Genomic DNA, 21,276 nt, shown 5'->3' on the forward strand with positions numbered 1-21,276 from the left:
AAGAAAGGAAGGAAGGAAGGAAGGAAGAAAGAAAAACAAAGAAAGGAAGGAAGGAAGGCGGCCCCGCTCTGCACTGGTCTGCTGCTGAGGGCGGGCGCGTCTGAGGCAGGGGCTGCACTGATAAGCCACAAACGTCCTGCGTGAACAGAACTCCGGATAACAAAGTAAGTGAAGAGAGTTAGGGCTGGCCTGTGTCAGGGCAGCTGAGGGGCCGTTCTGTGGCCTCCGCATAGGCCGTGAGGGAGCTGTCTGTGGCTGTCAGGGCCTTCCGGTCTGCCCGAGTCTCGCTTCTCAGCTTCCACGGATCCCCCACAGTGCCCTTGCCTGGAGCGACTTCCCGGTCACGACTGGATGCACCTGCCGGTCCTCGTGCCCACCAAGAGCTTCAGCACAGTGGTTACCTGGTACCGCAGCCTCCAAAAGCCGGGCTCAGTATGCGCATGCGCGCCTGCAGCTTGGCGTGACAGCAGGGTCTAGAGAGCACACACGACCTCTGGACCAGCCTGGGCTTCGACTCTGTTTCTTACAAGTGTGGAGAGGAAGGAGCTGGGCAGAGCTGTCTGTTGGAGCCTTGGTTCCCTTGTCTGTACCACGAGGCTGATTCTGGAGCTTTCTTGAAACACTCAAGGCCGTGGTCAGCACGCAGCTCCCACTCGGGGCCTGGCACGGCTGGCATGGAAGCATTGGCGGGCGCTAGCAGGCCGTTTAACCCTTTCTGCGGTTCTGACGGAGCGTGAGTGTGCGGCCTGGGTTTGTGACCTCGAACTGCATGGCTTAAAACAAGCAGAATTTACCCCCTTACAGCTCCAGGGTGGAAAGTCTGAAGGGGTGTGCAGGACTGCGCTCTTCTCGAATGCTCTGTGCTGCTTTTCTCTTAAACTTCTGGAACGGACGGCAAGCCCGCAGCTCAGACCTGATGAGGCCATGACCCTCCCCCAGTCACAGGGACCTTGGGTGTCCTCCCCTAGCCTTGCACTGAAAGTTCTCCTAAATGGTTGTGTCTTCCAGGGTGCTCAGACTTACATCTCTTAGATATGTTGACCCCAACCGAGAGGAAGCGACAAGGCTACATCCACGAACTCATTGTCACAGAGGAGAACTATGTGAATGACCTGCAGCTGGTCACAGAGGTACTGGCAGCTCTGGGAGGCGGGGGTGGGGGTGGGGTGGAAAGAGGCCCTGTCCCGAGCCTCTGAGAGGTATCTGAAGAGCACACCACACAGGTTATCTTACCCACGAGGAGATGGCCATGGTTTCCACAGGCCCACCCTGTGAGACAGAGAGGCAGTTCTCCACCAGCCCAAGGCCAAGTGCATACAGGTCCCAAACAGATGACAAACGGGGAAGGGGTATGTGTGTGACTGGGGACTCTTGGCTCGAGTCAGAGAAGTTTCAGCTCAGCCACCAACTGATAGCTGGCATCAAGCCAGTCACGTGACACCCAGCCCCTCAGTGTTGGCTCCTGAGCATAGCAGCTGGCTGCGGGTCTCCTGAGTCATTCCCAGCCCCCTGAGAAAAGCCACCATGATGGCTGAGCATGGAGACCTGTTCTCCCAAGGCCACTGGCCTGGCCTGGGCTGCCTGTGTGGGGAGCAGGGAAGGTCTGAAAGGATGGGATGTAAGTTTGTGATCCCTGCAGCCATCTACCCACACACAGGGAGTCACCATGTTGGGAAGTAGGCTCATGGAGCTGGACCCGAGGGTCACCTTCAACATAAAGAGCCCTGTTTGTCAGCCTGTACCCTAGCACATGTCCCGAAACTGTGTTGTCACCTACACATCCAGGAGACAGTGTTCAGCTCTTGGGTGTTATGGGAGTTTCGGGCTAAAATGCTGGTCCACAAGAGTTTCCCAGTTGTGTTGCCTCAAGGCGTAGGCCTGCCATTAAATACATAGTCAAAGAGTGGGGGTACGAGTGTCACCTACTCGCATGTGGCATCCCGTGGGGACACTACCCAGTTCACCATCAGATTAACAATTCGTGCAGAATGAGGCTCCCAGGGAGCAGCCACGGCAGGCCAAGCTCATTCCAAAGGGAAGCTATGCCTGTACCCAAAGAATTTCAGAGGAGCCTCTGCCCCAGGTACCCCGGGCTGCCTGTGGGCAAGGGGCACAACCACATGGGAACCACAGAGACTTGTGATTAGCTAGGAGTTATCCGCCCACCCAGCCAGAGCTTGGGGAGGGCCTGCTTATTTCAGAGAGCCCAGAAAGAGGGCGGCATTGCCTTCTCCTGACCACCTGCTTCCGGCTCAGTGCCAGCCTTGCTTCCCTCAGAATGCCCAAGGCTTGTCCGGGTGTAAAAAAGGGGTCCTGCCCCTGCACGTGCATTTTGTGTGTGTGTGTGTGTGTGTGTGTGTGTGTGTGTGTGTGTGTTGAGCTACCTGCTGTCTGAGTGGCTTCATTTTTTACACCTGCAGATTTTTCAGAAACCCCTAATGGAGTCTGAGCTGCTGACAGAAAAAGAGGTGGCTATGATCTTTGTTAACTGGAAGGAGCTGATCATGTGCAATATCAAACTCCTGAAGTAAGCCTTTTCTCTGCCTGCAACCGCCGCTTTGCACCTCCGTGTAGCTCGTCTGTGCCCTTCACGCATGCCACCCTGTGTGTCTTTCTTCTGCCTCCCCTTAAAGTGCTGTCATCTTTCTGTGTCTCATTCCTTCTGGAAATACACTATGGATTTCTCACAGTGGCATGTGAGCTGCTTGGGCAAGCAGCTTCCTGCCCTGGCTATGATTCCAGAATTTCCTGAGCAGGGCCCAGCCTCACACCTAGACTGCAGCAGCGACTGTCTCTTGCTTGCGGCTTGGGGCTGGAGATGGAGAGTGTAGGGTGGTCCCCACCAAACACGAGGGGAGTCTCTCAGGAGGGTCCTAGCAGCTGCCTGGGCCACGTACACCTCACACCTGCTTAATGTGTGGGGCCAGAGATAAGAAACCTGGGTTGGGCCTCACTTCTTTGGGCCTCAGTTTCCCTACCCATACACTCAGAAGATTGGATCAGACTACAAAGACTCCCTTCAATATTTTAAAACCAAAGTCAAGGCAATCAGAACCCCAAATCTGTGTCATGAGGCCCCGAGTGTGCCATTACTAGAGGGAAGACTGAGGTCAAGTCTCCAGGGCTGAGCAGGATGTGGCAGCGAGAGCCGCCCTCCCTCTGACTGAGCACTCTGGATAGACACCTAGATGCCCTGTGCTCACTCCTGATCTCTGTGTCTGGGTCGCTGGGCAGCTGCCACATCCAAAAACCCGGTCCCTGTGTAGTCAGGCAACTTCAGGTCCCTGAGTCTGTAATAGGATTAGGAGAGGGGATGGAGCCAGGAGGTGTTTAGGGATGAGCAGGCAGGAGTGAGCATGGTGTCTGTCTCTCTGTGTCCCTCTCACTGTGAAGCTTGTGCCCCCATGGGGTGGCTGACTATTGGCCACATCTCCCTGTTATCATCTGCTGTGACTTTGGTTGGAGGGCTTCACAGTCGGCCTCTGGGCCTGTGTGTCCTTATCTGTAAAATGGTGGTTTTATTGCTCTCATCTGTGGCTATCACAAAAGCCCCAAGGCTCACCTCTCCATAAATAAAGGGAAAAAAATGTTTATTTAGCACACCAGTCTTTAGGTGAAGGCCTTGTGGCAGATAATACCCTGCTGGGAGAGGGGCAAATAAGTAAGGGGCCACATGGCAAGCCAGGAAACCAGAGATTTGGGAGCCTGACTTGTTCTGTTATAGCAGCTTGCTATAAAAGGAATTAACCAGCATCCTAAAAGCCCCTTCAAAGGATGCTCCGAATGGCCCAGAGAGTGATCTATGGCAGCCGTGCTTTTGGTTTGAATGAATGAATTTATTAAGTGTATAGCAAGCCAAAATAAATGAATGAAGAGCAAGAGGTAGGTAGGAACATGAGTGTGGGGGATGGAATTAAAAAAAATCTCGTCAAAACAGATGCTCACAATATCCAGCAGAAACCAGCTGAGGACGTCCTGTTGAGGCCAGCTGGAGTTCCAGAGAGAGGGTCCTGCCTAGAGCCAAGGGTGCCCAAGGGTGAGGCTTTCAGGTTAGAGAGCAACAATAGACAGGGATGTCATCCTTAAACCATGCTCCCGCAATATCCAGCAGACACTGACTGGGGAGGTTGAGGCACCAGCTGGAGTTCCCTCCCGCTGCAGGCACTTTTATACCATGGGATAAACAGTAGTGGCCTCCGTGGCGATGGTTCACCCAGCTGTCCTCAAGGGCGCAGTGCTTACACCTGGGATGTTTTGCTGTTCTCTTCCCTCCCTACTGCAGAGTTAGGGGGCCAGCCACCCCGAACAAGAGGTTTTGAGGGAGACTTAGATATACCTGGGTCTGGAAAGGGGGAGCCAACCTTGTTTTCAGGCCAGTTTCTCGATGAGTTTACATGGGACAATGTGGCAACACAGCAGAAAGCAGTGCCCCTGACCACCTCACCAAAGGCCCAGGCCCTCAGCCTTCCCCCGAGCTCCCGGCCTTCTCCACCTCACCAAAGGCCCAGGCCCTCAGCCTTCCCCCGAGTAGACGTTTCAGTGGCTCACACTCGGGCCACACTCTGCAACCTTGCAGGCGTGAGGCGCTGTCGGCGAAGGTGGGCGATTGACACCTCCCCCCCCCCCCCCCCCCCCCCCATGTCTCCGTGCAGAGCGCTGAGAGTCCGCAAGAAGATGTCCGGAGAGAAGATGCCGGTGAAGATGATCGGGGACATTCTGAGCGCGCAGCTGCCGCACATGCAGCCCTACATCCGCTTCTGCAGCTGCCAGCTCAACGGCGCGGCCCTCATCCAGCAGAAGACGGACGAGGCCCCGGACTTCAAGGAGTTCGTCAAGGTAAGGCTGCAGGGAGGCTCCGGGCTCTCCCAGTGTGCGAGGGCTCACCGGAGGTCCGCGAGCATCTCTCCACCACGCCGGCCGGGGAGTCTTGAGGGGCACTGAACGGCAGGCCGGCTCTCAGCCAAAGGGCGTGCCTGGACAGGAGAGCCGTCCTTGGGCTTGAGAGCTGTGAGGTAGCTTCAGAGCCGCGCTGTCCCCGTGTTTCTGCTACTTTTGAGAGGCATGTCTACATCCTTTGTTTCTGGGCCCATGCAGAGAGGGACCCCTTCAGTTGGCAGTAGCCTTTCACACTCGAGGGAACATCCAGGGTCCCCACGGCCCCTCGCTCCCTGTTAGGCTTGCTTCCTGTTACTGTGAGAAAAAACGCTCCTACCAAAGGCAGTGTGGGGAAGGAAAGAGGTTTACCGGTCATAGCCTGTGGGAGCTCAAGGCCGGGCTCTGGAGACAGAAACTGAAGTGTAGACAGAGGAGGAGACTTTCCTTCCCGGCTTGGCCTCAGGCTCACATCCAGCCACCTTTTAGACAGCCCAGCCCAGCTGAGGGAATGTGCTGCCCAGAGAGCATCAAGTCCTTCTTCATCAATTACCAATTAAAAAAAAGAAAAGATCCCACAGGCAGATCTGGAGGAGACAGTTCCCCAGTAGGTTCCCTTCTGAGACCTGTCAAGACATCAGAATCCCTTTCCCAGTGGGAAATCACGGGCTTGAGCTCTGGGTAGCCCACAGGACTTGGCATGAGATGCCACAGCCCCTCTGTAGGGCTGGCAGGGTGTAAAGAGCTACCAGGGGACTCTCTGCATGCAGTGCCATGGCACCTAGGGGCCTTTGTCCTGGGCTAGCAGCCCTGGGATTTGGTCATCTCAGAGTTGGTTTCTGCTGGTCACAGCAGCACTCAAACAGCAGGTACCCTCTCAGGAAAAAAGAAAACAGGAAGCATAATATAACTTTCAGTCAATAAGTCTCTTTTGCTGAATGAATAGCATGTCTTCGTGCCTCAGGCCTTTGCCGGGGTATCAACCTCTCCCCATTCATCTCAGGGGTCATGCTCCCGAAATCAGTGGGTGTCACTGTGGCGTCTCAGTCAGGGCCTCCCATGGGCACCATGCTCTTTGCCCTGGTCTTTCTGCATTGACAGCCTGCTGTGCTAGCCAGTGAATGACGCACTGTGAGGATGTCCATGCCAGGAAAGAAGGCAAAGAAGTGGGCTGAGGCTGAGCTGACGATGGAGGCCTCTCCCCTCCCTTGTCCTTCTCATGATTCCTGCTTCACTTGCCTCCTGCGCTTCCAAAATGGTGGTGACCACAAACCAACATCAGGACCAGGGGCTGATGGTTTGGGGTGTCAGGACTCCAGATGCTGTGCCTAAACTGGCATCCAACTGGACCCCAGGCTTTATGGCTGGGCGATAAAGGAGACGAGGAGCTTGTCTGTGTGGGGAGGAGGACTCTTGTCCACTAGAGGAGTTGATGGAGCTGGCGAAGGTGGAGCGAGGTTGGGGTGATGAGTCTGCTCTTGGTGGCCAAGCATGGAGACCCAAGCCTCACCCCAGAACCAACAGAGAAGGAGGAGAGAACCAGCCCTCCAGGGTTGCCCTCTGGCCTCCATGTGCACACACACACACACACACACACACACACACACACACAGGCATACACACACACACACAGGCACACAGACACACAGGCACACACAGACACACAGGCGCGCACACACACAGGCACACAGACACAGGCACACACAGACACAGGTGCACACACAGGTGCACACACAGGCACACACAGACACACACAGGTGCACACACACAGACACAGGTGCACACACACAGGCTCACACAGGCACAGGCACACAAACACAGACACTCACATGTGCACACACAAATACTGCATACGTGCTCATTTCAAAAGCGGTAGGAGGAAAGACACCACGAGGCGCCCACAGACTGCCGAGACCGGAATCATACCCTTGAGAGGTCTCGGCCCACGACCGGTCCTGCCCGGAGCTCTTGGAAGCCTGCGCAGGCTGTACTTGCGTGACTCCATGATGCGGCGCTGCTTCTCTGGCCCTCGGGGCACTTTTCCTCCCGGGGGACGGTCTTTCTTCTAAGCCCCTGGGTGTCACAGAGGTTCTCAGACATCCGGAAGAAAGTCTCAAGCTAGGCTGTCCTCACGTGGAAGGTGAGCTGGCGGGGTGCGGGAAGGCCGTGTCCCAGGGCCCTGTCCTCCCTGAAAACCAGCTCAGCCTGGATCATGACAGCTGGACCCTGCTTTCCAACTCCTCGCTCCTCGGTTACTATCCAGATGGGAAATGGGCAGGGAGTCCTAAGGCACAAAGGTCACTGACTATGGATTTTACAGATTTCTGAGGCACATTAAAACAGCAAAAACAACTGTTTTTCAGAGACTCGCCATGGACCCCAGGTGCAAAGGAATGCCACTGTCCAGCTTCATACTGAAGCCTATGCAGCGCGTCACAAGATACCCCCTGATCATTAAAAATGTAAGTACAGCCGCTGTCCCTCTGCGAGCCTAGGGAGGCGGCCAGAGGGGGCCAGAGATGGCCAGAGGTGGCTGGAGGTCAGGGGTGGGGACTGCCCGGCCAGTGTGCCTGGCAGTCATGTGCTCATTGGCTGCAGATGTGCTCGGTAACTGGGGGGGTCGAGGATGGATAGTTTTTCGTGAAAAAAAAAAAAAAGACTAATAAAACACAGCCTTCAGATGGCAGTGAAGCTTGAGGCTTTCCCAGCGCCGGCACAGTCCTCTGCCGGCAAAGAGGACCTTGACTCCGGCCACCACCTGTCCTGGGAAGCTACTCCCTGTTGCTCCCCTGACACCAGACACTCATTTTTCTCCTGTCCTTTCAAGAGAGCTAGTTCCCGAGAACACAGAGCTAGTCTTTCAGTGTCCACACCTGGAAATGAGCAGCAGGTTTGGCTGAGCTCTGAGCCGTAGAGCTGGAGAAGGAGACCCTCCCCGGGGAGGTAGAAATCGGCTTCTCTGGCTGAGAACTGCATTCAGAAGCTGTGGGGGCAGGTGTGCTCATGGCTAACCTAGGATCTGGTTCTCCCCGCCACACACACAGGCACAAAGTGTACCCATTTGTTGTCCTCATGTGTAAGCCATCTCCCTCCCACATTAGCCTCATCCCACCCCACCCCACCCCACCCCACCCCACCCAGTGGTGCATTTTCCTGAGTTCATTCATTTGCGGAAGTGTCTTTCCTCATTGCCCTCTGCGTTCAATTATGCACTGACGATAGAAACAAGCCTTTGTAGTGGTTTTAACAAGCCTTTGTAGTGGGAGAAGACTGAAAATCAAGAAGCAAGAAGCATAAATATTTAAGAGGAAAACACAATCTGGCATTATTAGCACACAGTTCCTGCTCCACGGAGCATCCGAGGGAAAAACCCAAGAGCTGACGGAACTGAATGGAGATTGGGAAGAGTATGATAACTAAGCTTTTTAAAGATTCATTTTTGTTTGCATGTGCAGCTGCACACCATATGCATGCAGTACCCAAAGCGGCCACAAGGAGGCATTGGGCCCCCTGGAACTGGAGTCACAGACGGTTGTGAGCCACCATGTGAGTGCTGGGAACTGAACCCAGGTCCTTCAAGAGCAGCCAGTGTTAAGCCATCTGCCCAGCCTCCAACACTAATTTTTTTTTTTTAGTGGTGAAGCAGAAGAATTCTTAGCATGGCTTAAAAACAAAACTTTAAAAATAAATATTAGAGCAAGTGAGCCAGAGAGGGGTGGGGAGGACATTACCATTGCACACGTGAAGATCAGAGAAAAATTTAATTTTCAGGAGTCAGTTCTTGGAAATGGGTTCTGGGGATGGAACTCAGCTTGTCATGGTTGCATGGAATGTGCTCTTACCCACCAAGTCAGCTGTTTCCTAATCCCCAAACCTAGAGTCATGGCCATATAAAAGAAAACTTTAATTCAGGACACATGCTCAGTAGGGAAAGGAATTAAAGAAGCAGATTTGTCCTCTGAAAGTATTTTAAAGACTTAATTCCTGTTGCATGTCCCGGGCTGGCAAGCTATTCAGTCCTCCAAACAGCCTGATAACAGCAATGCTTTCAGGTGGCTGGGACATGTCTGCCCAGGATTGAAAACATCAAACAGACAAAACCAGCACACGCGCACGCACGCGCGCACGCACACACACACACACACACACACACACACATTTGGGGGTTGGGGGGTGACTCAGCCACTAAAGCGCATGGAACTCGAGTCTCCACATGAACCTTGAGAGATGGTGGCTGGCACCTGCTCTGGAAGGCAGAGATGGTAAAATCCTAGCTGACCCAACTGGTAAACCCCAGGGGCCAGCAAAACATTCTGTCTCGAAAACACAGAAGCCAGCTCCTGAGCTGTTGCCCTTTGGCTTCCACTCATGAGCACACACATACACACACACACGTGTCCCCACAGACACACAAAACATATTTGCTCAGGGGACCATCTGAACTGAGTTCCAAGATGTGTAGGTGCCTATGGCTGTGCATGTTTTCTAGGGGACATGAGTGCATGGCACCTGTCCCCCCCACCCAGGTGCCCTGCCTTCTCGCAAACCTTCACTCATGAATTAATGGGGTACTGTTCAGTTCCAATGCCGGGATCTCATTCTTGGTTCCCCAGGGATGCCCACCGGCTGCCAGCAAGGATGCCTGGCTTTTGTCTTGAGTCTCCGGCTAAGTTTCTTCTTTTGTGAGACAGAGTGAAGATCTTTAAAGAGCAACTCTGAGCCTTTCTGGCTGCATTGTTCTGTGTGCCTCCTAAGGATAATGGGCTGCTTGTGTGTGCCTTAGCATTCATGCTGGGAGGCAGCATTCTGCGGGACAGGTCACACACGTTCAAGGGTCTGGGGGTGGGTTAGGGTGAAGGCTCAGGGCAGAGCCACCCATTGGCTCCACGCAGCGAGTACAGCCCCTTTGCAGCCCAAGGGTACCCGCTGGAGCCAACAAGGAGTGGCTGTTACACTCTGTGCCGGGAGGATGGGGGGTGCCGTGCAGGAAAGCACCGTGGCTTCCGTGACAGTGGTCCCAGGTCCACCCGCACTGAGGGAAGTGGCGTGACACTGTGGTCTTCCGCGCTCCCATGCAGATCCTGGAAAACACTCCTGAGAACCACCCCGACCACAGCCACCTGAAGCACGCCCTGGAAAAGGCGGAAGAGCTCTGCTCGCAGGTGAACGAGGGGGTTCGAGAGAAGGAGAACTCGGACCGGCTGGAGTGGATCCAAGCCCACGTGCAGTGCGAAGGCCTGTCTGAGGTAGCCACCTGCTGGGTGGGGCCCCGGACCCGAGGCTGAGCGCGGGCCACCAGCACAGAAGGGGTGAAAAACACGGTTCCCTTTCTTCTCCAGCCTCTGGCGTCTTCTCCCACCAGCTCTGTCTCTGCTGCTCCTTAATACAACCAATGAGTATTTTTAAATTTCAATTATAGTATTTCCCATTGCCAAAAGTTATTATTTGAATGTCCTCGTTTCTTTCATGTGTCTTGTTCCTTGTTCAAATGTTCATGGTACTTACTCATTTTTGACACATTTTAAACAATTTGTGTGTATTCCGACATCTGATAGTCCAGTAAGATCATGGGCCTTTTTGTTTGTTTGTCTATTGTTTCTGGTATCTCACACTCATCATTCCTTATTTTCTGTCTGTATGGTTATTTATTTATTTATTTATTTATTTATTTATTTATTTATTTATTTTTCTGTACTAGCCACCAAACCCAAGGCCTCTGGCATGCTGGTAAAGTAGTTTTACTGAGATACTCTCACCTCCTGTATTGTGATTTTGACTCTGTTTTTGAAAGCTTCCCTGTGTGTATCTTTGCTGTTTGAACTTGCATTTTCCCTGAGCACACTGCCACCCAGCCTACCCTAAGTTACACGTAGAGGGAGTTTGGGAGCACAGCGAATGAGTGAGTTACAGCGGTGGTCTCATGGAGAGCTACTCTGTGCTCACGGAGCCCAGGCAGCATCTTCACCAGCAAAATTTGCTGATACCAGCAAAGCTTCTTGCTTTTCTTCAGCGCCTCAGTTGGTCATTCACCCGCTGATCCAGCTTTCTGGGGTGTCGTCCCGCTAAGTTCTTCACCTCAGCCTTAGGTTCATCTGTCTTCACCCTGCCACACAGTGGAGGCTCCAAAGGACATCTGGGTGCCGCCGCCTTTGACGTTTGGTTTTCTAATAATCTCATTCTCATTCCGGTTTGAGGGTCTGCAGAGTCCTGAGGGTGTGTGTGTGTGTGTGTGTGTGTGTGTGTGTGTGTGATTTTTTTGTTTGTTTTTTGCCCCTTTTTAAAGCTTGAGCAGTTGAGTCCTCTGGATTTGTAACCCACACAGGAGTCTTCATGGGTCTTTTACTCTTTTCCTGTCACTCAGCCTTCGCTCTTATTTTTCCTGTGTTTGTCCTGTATCTGAGTGCATGGGTGTGCAGACATGTGTGTGTGCACACACATGTATACATGCGTACATACAGACTGCTAGGGTTTTCCAAAATACCCTAGGAGAAAGTGTCTCGCTCACCTTCCTTCCCCATGGTTTCTCCTCTCTTCTTAATTCCCTGGGCAGTCACTGAATGGAGACCATCTCCACTCTGCCCCACACCCTACCCCCTTCAGTGAAGTTGTGCACAACCAAAGCTCTGAGCGTCGCCTGCAGAGGCTGAAGTGAGGGCTGTGGGTTCTCTGTTCAGAAGCCAGGGATAATCTTTAGCTGGCTGGCTCATCCATTCATACACACAGAATCATTCATCATCTGCTCATGTGCCATTGCTCAATACCCAACCTCAAGTACCTTTTAAAGAGAGAGAAAGGTTGTGAGCTGCCCCCGGGGTAGAGAGATGGCTCAGCCGCTGAGAGCACTGAATGCTGTTGTAGAGGATCGGGTTCAGTGCTGAGCGCTCACATGGCAGCTTATGACTACTGTAACTGCCGTAACCCCAGCTCCAGGGAGCCAAGCTTGTCTCTGGCCTCCACTGATACCAGACACGCATTTAGGCAAAACATTCATGCACATAAAATAAAATAAAAGATGTGGTTCCCACATTTGAGGAGATTATGATCTTGGAGGAAGCTAAGATGAACATACATGATTAAATATGAAGAAGGATGAGGATGAGGAGGAAGGGCAGTCATCCAGGTGTGCGGAGAGAAGGGAGCAGTCATTCTGCCAGTCCAAAACAGAATCGGGGATGAGGCTTGTGGGCTCAGAGCCCAGCCACACAGGTATTCTGGCAGGTAGTGTGGCGGCATCAGAGGCCACAGGCTGGAGGGCAGAGGGAGGGCACACCAAAGGAGGCCTGAGTACCCTCTGAAGGGCTGAAGCCTTGACCCTGTAGGGACCTGGAGAGCCTCCGAGTCAGGGAAACAGAAATGCTGGGGTGGCAGCACCCACTCTAGACAGCCCCTGCAAAAGGCGACACTCGGGTCGCAGGACTCTGGGGCCTGGGTCTCCATCTTCAGATGTTAAGAACAGTTGGGGTAATGGCTCACACCTGTCAAACTGGCACTTCACAGACTAAGGCAGGAGGATTGCCATGAGTCAGAGGCCAGCCTGTGCTAAATATACTGTGAGACTCTGGCCCCAAAAAACAAACAGCAGAAGGCTAGGAACAAAGTGCACTCTTGCCATTTGATGTCTGTGGCTTGTGAGCTCTTTGCAGCCACTCAGGTTCCTGCCCTTCACTGGCTGGTCCTTTTAGCTGTTGTACCCAGCCTGCTGTCTTGCTGGCACTCACAGGAGTGGGAAAGGAGCGCACCGGTTGGTGGCTTGTCTCAAGACCGCAGTGTGGGCTATGCTCGGCTTGGTGTGACATGCACAGTGATTGGGTGTCAGGTAAACAACGGCAGAGCGATGTGCAGCTGCAGACCAGGTGGCTCCCAGTTGGTGTACAGCCGGCCTGACCCACTGGGAATAAGTCATTGAGGGATGCATGTAGCCGGAACCCAGGGACCTTTGGCTTCTTAGAACTCATTGTTTTTATGTGGCTTGAACTCTCTCTTGAAGGGCAAGGACTAGACCAATCTCCCCTTCACAGCTTCTAAACTAGGCTCCTCACAGAAGCGCAGGGCAGGAGGATTAGTCCTTGTCAGCCCTTGCTGGGCTCCCAGCTCCCTGGAACCTCAGCGGGGACACTAGAGGTCCTTCAGCTAAGAGTGAAGTAGAATGGACTCCCCTTGTCTCCTCAAAGTCTCTGGTCACCAAATCACTGCCGGTTTTTCTGCCGCATTGGAGGTGCACAGGTAGCCACCACATTCTCTTAGGGGACATTTATGAATTCCAAGGGCTCTTGCCAGAGTGTGGGGGTAATTGTGATGTGGGAAGAGCTTTTCTCTTGGAGGCAACTGGGTAGATTATCACACAAGGGGCACAGGCAGATGTGGGCATGGGCATAGGTCCGGGATCTTCCTGATCTCCTGTGCCTGTGTCCAGCTGTGACCCTGTCTTCCTGCCTGCTGTCCAAAGTGGGGCCTTTGTCAGTCCTGGCCACCACAGAGTGGGCTGGCCTGAGATGACAGCCCCCAAGGAGATGCTGGAGCCACGTGTCAGCATTCACAGTTGCCCTCGGTGTCAGTGAGTGGCCAGAGAGAGCCTCCCCTTCACAGCCTCTGAACCAGTAAGTGGGGTGAGATTCAGCTCACACCGCACTGTGGTTGCGGCCTTTAAGGGGTCTCTGGGCACCACCGAACTTTGCAGCCCCTCACGAGAGGACCACCCAGGGTCTAGACCCTGCATCTGGGAAAGCAGCGTCTGTCCATGAACGCATGCTGGAGTCCTTCACTTGACAGAAGCACTGAGGTCTATTTGAGCCCCGTGCAGACTTCCTGTTGGAGCTGGTTTTTGCTACTGCTACCCGCGTGTAGCACGCATGGAGCAGATAGCCAAAGGGAGCTAATGGGCCAGCCTTCTTCCTTACGCCCCGCTTCTCACTAAATGAAGGGGAGAGACACACTCACCACACCCTGAGATTAGAGCCCTAGAGAAAGGCTTGAGACTTTAGCTAGGACTAACCCGGGAACCCGGAGCCCCGGAAACGTGCCTTTGCTTTCTTGGCTCCAGAAGCTGCTGCTGGGAATCCTCAGAACCACTTGTGGTGTGGACGTGGGATTCGGTCCTGCTAGGGTCCAGCCTTCGACTCTGGTGGAGCCCATGCTTCAAGACAGAGAACCAAACGCCAAGAGCGGGCTTTCTTCATCCTGCCTTCTTGCTGTCTGCTTGTCTTTTCTAGCAACTGGTGTTCAATTCGGTGACCAACTGCTTGGGGCCACGCAAGTTTCTGCACAGTGGGAAGCTCTACAAGGCCAAGAGCAGCAAGGAGCTGTATGGCTTCCTCTTCAACGACTTCCTCCTGCTGACCCAAGTCACAAAGCCCTTAGGCTCTTCCGGCACCGACAAAGTCTTCAGCCCTAAATCTAACCTGCAGTATAAAATGTACAAAACGGTAAGGTTCATGTAAGTCGCGGGAAGAGGGGTCTCCTAAAGAAGGGACTTTCAGAAGGGTTTAGGACTAAGGTGTGGAGAAAGCAGAGGGGAGGAGCTAGGATAGGGTAAGGGGAGGAGCTAGGATAGGGTAAGGGGAGGAGCTAGGATAGGGTTAAGGGGAGGAGCTAGCATAGGGTAAGGGGAGGAGCTAGGATGGAGAAAGAGGAGCAGGCAGAGTAGAAGACTATTTCCCACCTTGGTTTCCAATAACACACAGTCCTGTTGGGGACCCCATTTTACACATGATAAAAACATGCCTCACTCCATACAAGTGAACAGGGATCATGGCCAGCCCAAGCACCCACTGTGCCTCCCACTCTGCTACAGATGCCCTGACAAAGACTACAGCTTTCTCCTTCCCTTCCTCCACCAACGTGTGCAAGGTTTTTGTTTTTTAACAAAATGCTAGGTCCCAGGTGCGCAGGACTGTGTTTGGAACGGGAGGTTTTCCTTTCTGACTTTGGCTGTGCAGGTCCGTCTTTCCTCAAGGTTCTCATAGATGCAGCAGCTAGCTTTATTTTGGGAGACCGTGATGTCATTTGTGGACGGCTCCTAGAGCCTTTGTATGACAGGCCTGGGAAGCGCTCTCTTGGGTGTGAAGTCCGTTCTTCACTGTTTAGGATGTGATTCGGGGAAAACAGAACCAGTTCGTCCTGACTTGTATGGACTTTACAGGCACCTGTAAGACGACTAAGTCAGTATTCACGGGGCTGGGGAGGTGGCTCGGGGATGAGGAGCGCTCGCCGCCTTACAGAGGATCTGGGTTCAGTTCCCAACACCCACACGGCTGCTCACAACCAACTGCAGCTCCAGTGCCAGGTGACTTGACCCCCTTCTGGCCTCCGTGAGCATTGCACACTTGGCGCACAGACACAGGCAAGCGAAACAGCTTCACACATTTTCAAGAGGTTAGTGTGAACAGAAAATTCGCCTTCTGGAATAGTCCTGTGTACTAAACTACACCCACTCCGCACAGCCTTCATCTAGATTACTGGGTCAAGCACACACTTGCACATGCTCAGTGTAGCTTACCGACATTCCTGGGCAGGCACACACACACAGACCCCCTTTCCTTTAATGCCTTTGTATTATGACTCTGCAGCCCATTTTCTTAAATGAGGTCCTGGTAAAACTGCCCACCGACCCTTCTGGAGATGAACCCATCTTTCACATTTCCCACATCGACCGAGTCTATACCCTCCGAGCAGAAAGCATCAATGAAAGGTAAGCCCAACCCCTCCCCAGGACTGGGCGAGGGCCACTGGTCAGCATGGCCCAGCACTTCCTAGCTGCTGCTTACCTCTGTGTGGAAGGACTTCTCAGAAGTTGGACATCTGGCATGAGTTTTTCAAAACAAAATGGACTGAAATCAGCTTTTCTCGGGGCTCTTTTTTTAAAGAAATGTCCAGCACCATTTGAGGTATTGAGAGCTGCCTAGATCACCCCAAGTTTGCCAGGTGGCGGAAACCAATAGGAAAGTGATTCGGGACTAACCCCACCCCCAGCCCCAGGACAGCACCCTGGGTCTTTGTGTGGCTGGCATTTGCTTCAGTTTTATTTTAGACTCTGTTCTGGAGCCAAATGAAACAGATTACTCTCTGAGGGCTGAGCTTGATGCAAGGCCAAAAGCCTTCTCAAGAACACTCATGCCAGGCAAGAAGATTGGCTAAAGTTACTGTGCATATGGCGTCATGAGAAAGCCTGCATGCCAAAGCACCTCCTGCCACATACTTTGCTCTTCTGTGTTTGACGCGTTTCTCCCCTTGGGTGATTGTGGGGGGAAAAAGACCCTTCTGTCTTCTTGGGTCCGCCAAGTGTGTGATGCTTTGTGGTAAGAGAGGAAGAGCCCACCCTTCCGCCAGCCTGGCCTTTATGGGGCTTTTTCCCCGGGAGTTCGGAACATGAGGGCAATGTGGAGTACACCCATTGCTTGTGGGCCGGCCGTGACTCTGTCCTGAGTGTTTGCCTCGATCGATCGTACAGAATCCTGGGCTCACTTGAGCGGCCCTTCTTACTGATGGTGGGTGATTATTAGCATCATGCAATATAGAATCAGACTTTCTTTTCTGAGCCTCTGTTGCTAAATTCAAATAAGCCAAGTGAAGAGAGTCCTGGAAACAGAACTTGAGCAGCCCCCAAGCCTGTTCTGGGCCATCTGTTTGGCAACCCCTGTCTTTTCTCGTCCAAGGACTGCCTGGGTACAGAAGATCAAGGCTGCCTCTGAGCTCTACATAGAGACGGAGAAAAAGAAGCGAGAGAAGGCATACCTGGGTAATGCGCCTCTGTGCCTGGGACAGGAGGGCCGACCGCTCCCACTCCTGGGCAGAATCTCTGGGGCTGGAGCATACAGAAATGGGGTGGGTGCAAGGCGGGGCGGGGCGCACCATGGCGGATGAAGGGCAGATTCCAAGAGCGGGAGATTCCAAGTGCGGGCAGATGCAGCGCGCAGACTGCGAGCACGCTGGGAAGAGAAGGGTATGAGAGTGAACGTGAAAGGAAGCCAGTGTGTTGTTTCCCTCTAGTGCGTTCCCAGCGGGCAACCGGCATCGGAAGGCTGATGGTGAACGTGGTAGAGGGCATTGAGCTGAAACCCTGCCGGTCGCACGGTAAGGGCCCCTGAATTCTGCTCAAGCGCGTTCGGCGCTCTCTGCCTTCCCCCAACTCTTAGCCAACTTGACATTGGTTGTGCAATTTCTTATGTCGATTTCCTGCTAGCACCGGTTTTTCTAGCACTTTCCAAAGAGCCATCTCTAAAATACATAATAGATAAAGTACATATCTAATATATGTGCCTAATTTCTTTAGACTCTTTTCTATCTTCCTGCTTGTCAGGGAGACCCGAGGGACCTCATAGGGGTCCGAATTGGAGCCCTGCCAAAGGACTGGTTCCTCCTCTAAACTCGATACCAAAACACGAGCGTGTCTGCCAGACTGTCCCCGTACTAACCGGGAAGGCGGAGGGGCTGGGAAGGAAGCGTGGCCACCTGGCAGGGCTCCTGTTCACTGCAGGGAAGAGCAACCCATACTGCGAGGTGACCATGGGCTCCCAGTGCCACATCACCAAGACAGTCCAGGACACGCTGAACCCCCGGTGGAACTCCAACTGCCAGTTCTTCATCCGGGACCTGGAGCAGGAAGTCCTCTGCATCACCGTGTTCGAGAGAGACCAGTTCTCTCCTGACGGTTGGTGAACATGGTGGGGGAGGGGCGCCCTGGGTCCTGCCCCACCGTCCTTCAGGGATGCTTCCTCCTGAGAACCTGAGCTGGCTCTCCCTGGGCTTCCCTCCTGAGAGGTCAGGTTGGCCGGTGCAAGGAGGCAGCAGAGTGGGTGGGCGCAGAAGTGCCTGGCTAACGCATCACTGAAGTGGACAGGCTGTAGCTTCCACACGGGCGGCCCGGAGGAAGGGGGCCTTGCTGTACTCTGTTTGTTTGTTTCTGTCCCTGACGGCTGGGCGGGTAAAGGCCCTCGCTGCCAACGCTGGTGCTTTGAGTTTGATGCCCCAGGACTGACCTAGCCGAAGGGAAAGCTGGCTCCTGGAAGCTGCCCTTTGCCCCCACGCACGCCGCGGCACGTGCACTCTCAGCCAATAAAAATCAGAGGATGAGTTTGAAGTTCACGGTCTTGTCTTCACCAGAGGAACAGTAAGCTGAGAGCAAGGACCAAATGCTGGCCCTGGGAGGAGTTGAGGAGGCGCCAGGAGGCCTTCATGTCTCAGCCCAGTGACGGCCACCTCCCAGCTGCTTACCCGTCAGAATGTGGCCAGACTCTCTTGGCTCTCAGCTACTGTGTGCTGCTACTCTAAGAAGTCAGTTTGGAATAATTCATGTATTTTAATTTAAGTACAGATATATTATGTGTTACTGTGTGTGAATGTGTATGTATGTATGTTGTGTGTGTGAGAGAGAATGTGTGTGTGTAACTTGGGTATAATCACTACGGAGCTGCTTACCTTGTGTTTTGAGGTAGAATCTCTCACTGGCCTGGAGCTCACTGATCGGCTCCCCTGGCTGTCCACCTCCCCTGTCTCGCCCCCTCGCTTTGTGGTTACAAGTTTGAGCCACCGTCATGGGTGTTTTTTAAAGACAGGATTTTATGTAGCCAGGCTGGCCTTGAGCCAGTTTGTACAGTGCTGGGGGCTGAATCCCAGGCTTAACACACACTAGGCAGGCACTCTACAGCTGAGCCACACTCCAGCGCCTTGCCCAGCTTTAAAAAAGCTTGTATGTGTATGCCTACATGAGTTTCTGTGCACCACGTGTGCGTGGGAGCCTGTGAGGACCAGAAGAGAGCATCAGATCCCCTGAAGTCAGAGGTACAAGTGGTTGTAAGCTACCATGTGAGTGCTGGGGACCAAACTCAGGTCCTCTGGAAGAGAAGTGTATGTTCCCGCCTAAGCCCTCTCTCCAGCCCACCCTCGGTTCTCTTTTAAACGTAGGTCCTGGGGTCAAATTTACATCCTTGTGCCTGCAAGTGTGTATTTTTACTGACTGAGCCATCTCCTTGACCCTATTAATATATCTTAAAATAGGCTCAGAATGTGTTCTTTTTGTGGGGCGTCATGTGCACAGTGTAGATAAACGCATATAATGTGTAGCAATCGGGAGTTGGTATACCCACTTGGATATATTATTTTATTTTATTAAGAATATTTAAAATCTTGGATTTTGTTTTGGTTGGTTGGTTCGTTTTAGCAGAGAGCGATCATTGGCCGTTCCTGGGGGGTAAACCGCAGAGTCTAGTGCCGGTCTTAGTGGCAGGTGGAGCTACAGTCTTAAACACGTGGAGCCTGGCCATGCATAGGAGAGGGCCAGCGGGATGGGTATGTGCCTGGGAGACAGGGACTCTTTCTGAGCAGTGTTTTGCCTTTTGTCCTTTCAGATTTTTTGGGTCGGACAGAGATCCGAGTGGCTGACATCAAGAAAGACCAGGGCTCCAAGGGGCCAGTTACCAAGTGTCTCCTGCTGCATGAGGTCCCCACGGGAGAGATTGTGGTCCGCCTTGACCTGCAGCTGTTTGATGAGCCATAGCAGCCCTAGGACGACCATAGAGGACTTCCTTCTCAAGGCCACCCGTGCTGTCTGGTGGTCAGCCAGGGGGCAGCAGGCCAGCAAAGACGAAGCCTCTCCAGGCTGCTAGGAGTAGTTTTCGACAATCCTGCCCTTCCAACCGTGTCCCATTTTATGAATCCAAACCATTTTTTCTTTTGTCTTCATCAAAAGTCTCATCATGGCTTCTAGAGTCTCTGAAATCCATAATCTTCCACCAGGCTCCATCGGGAGCCTGGATCGTTCCCTGGGCTGGAGGTGTGGGCCTGGTTACTATAAAATAGATTTATAAACGCAGTGACTGTATTTTGTAGAACTTGTGCAGGTCTGTTTGTCACCTCTACGAGCCCCTTGAAGACTATTTGGCCGTTGATGCCCCATGCGTGGTGTGTTTAGTCCGATTGTGATGAAATTGTTGCTGCTGGGGAGCCCAGCTCCCCCTGGGAAATGGGGCTCTGGGGTGAGTGCTCAGCACAACAGCTCCTGAGCAGGCACCGACTTAACCCCCTGGAGAGCTGTTAATAAGAGGTTCTCACAGTGTGCCCTTAGAGCTGCGACTTGATTAATGTCTGTTAGTGAAACCATGCTGGCGATTCCACTCCAGTTCCAGGTGTGCTTGGAGGATGGTCCTAAAGCTCATTATATCCATGAGGTTCTGTCCTGATGAGTTAGATCCACCATGGTTCACTGGGAAGGCTCCGTGGCTCTGGGATGGTTGGCAGCTACTGTGAGGACATCCTCTTTGGCCTTGGAGACCCTGTGATGTTCCTTAAGAAGTCCAGTGGCCAGCCCTGAGGGGATTCCCTACTTGGATGACTGCTGTGGGACATTTCAATAGAGTCTTTAGTGGTCCCCCCAGGAAGTCATGCCGCAGATGGATGAAGTCTGAAAAAGAAAGGAGTCAAGATGGATGGGGGGGGGGGCAGGGTGGTGGGGAGGGGCAGTGGAGAGATGCTAAGAAAATCCATCCCTGGGTTGTGAGGAAGATGTGGGAGCACCGGAGCCACACACATGAGGTAGGAAGACAGAAGACCCTCTCCTTAGCTTTCGAGTGCTTTCTGCCAGAGTCAGGAGTGTGCGACCAGAGGCCAAGCTTTCCGTCAGAGTGCTTCAGGCTTCCTTTCCCTTAAATGCTAAGAGATAGGTTGGTTAACTAGAGAATGACGTGACTTGCTGATGAAAAGTTTGGGCTGAATTTTGTTTCCATGCTTGTATTCTCAGTCTGTGGTCATGATGTGTTCTCTGCATGTCTCTGGTGTCTGGAGTTAGGCTTTCCTGCGTTAGGTGGTGTTCTTTCTCATTGCAGGTCCTCAGAAGCAAGCTAGGCTCCAGAAGTACTCTGTAAATGGTAGTGTCTCATGACAGAATAGCTGCTCTGCTGGAAACCAATATGACGCTGCCCTCTCCATGTATGTGCTTCAAGCCGTTTTTCCAAAAGTGTGTGTGGGAAAGGACAACAAAGTTTACATTCCATACTGCTGAGAAACACTTGTTATTTATTTATTGAGGATAGTGCTGACTTTTGTATCAAGAACAACAGACATACCTATTGTTTTGAAACAAGCCAATAAACCTTTCAGTTAGCAGCTTTCAACTGAACATGAGATAGACTTAGTTCAGCGTCAGGCTTGGCTTTCCACTTCCCTGCAGAAAACACTGTCAAAACGCTTCACGCTCATGTTTCTGATGTTAAGGAACTGTTTCAAATGAAGCCTATAATAGATTCACGAGCGCACTTCCCTCTACAACCAGGGGGCTGTGTTCAGCGTATTGATGAGGCACCCACTGTGCAAATGGCCACCATTCCAACGCTTTTCTTCTTGCCCCTTCCCCCCTTCATCCCTTTCATGTTGACCGTGAACATGATGCTGAACCCTGTAGGTTCTAGGTTACCT

At 52.8% G+C, this 21,276-nt stretch overlaps 1 protein-coding gene across 1 annotated transcript in view; it reads left to right on the forward strand.

Annotated features, from left to right (window-relative positions):
• Itsn1 (intersectin 1) overlaps window positions 1–20,276 on the forward strand; it is a 173,147-nt gene extending 152,871 nt beyond the window's left edge. The window contains exons 29-39 of the mRNA XM_055614891.1: window positions 1,009–1,130; window positions 2,421–2,527; window positions 4,653–4,836; window positions 7,236–7,334; window positions 9,951–10,118; window positions 14,082–14,294; window positions 15,438–15,559; window positions 16,524–16,606; window positions 16,858–16,941; window positions 17,345–17,518; window positions 19,215–20,276. Of these exons, the coding sequence (XP_055470866.1) occupies window positions 1,009–1,130; window positions 2,421–2,527; window positions 4,653–4,836; window positions 7,236–7,334; window positions 9,951–10,118; window positions 14,082–14,294; window positions 15,438–15,559; window positions 16,524–16,606; window positions 16,858–16,941; window positions 17,345–17,518; window positions 19,215–19,363 (1,505 nt within the window). The 3' untranslated portion in view covers window positions 19,364–20,276. The remainder of the gene's footprint in view (window positions 1–1,008; window positions 1,131–2,420; window positions 2,528–4,652; window positions 4,837–7,235; window positions 7,335–9,950; window positions 10,119–14,081; window positions 14,295–15,437; window positions 15,560–16,523; window positions 16,607–16,857; window positions 16,942–17,344; window positions 17,519–19,214) is intronic.
• The last annotated feature ends 1,000 nt before the right edge of the window (window positions 20,277–21,276 follow it).

Source organism: Psammomys obesus, unplaced genomic scaffold (genome assembly GCF_907164565.1).
Source record: "Psammomys obesus unplaced genomic scaffold, mPsaObe1.curated_primary_1811, whole genome shotgun sequence".
Lineage (NCBI taxonomy): Eukaryota > Metazoa > Chordata > Mammalia > Rodentia > Muridae > Psammomys > Psammomys obesus.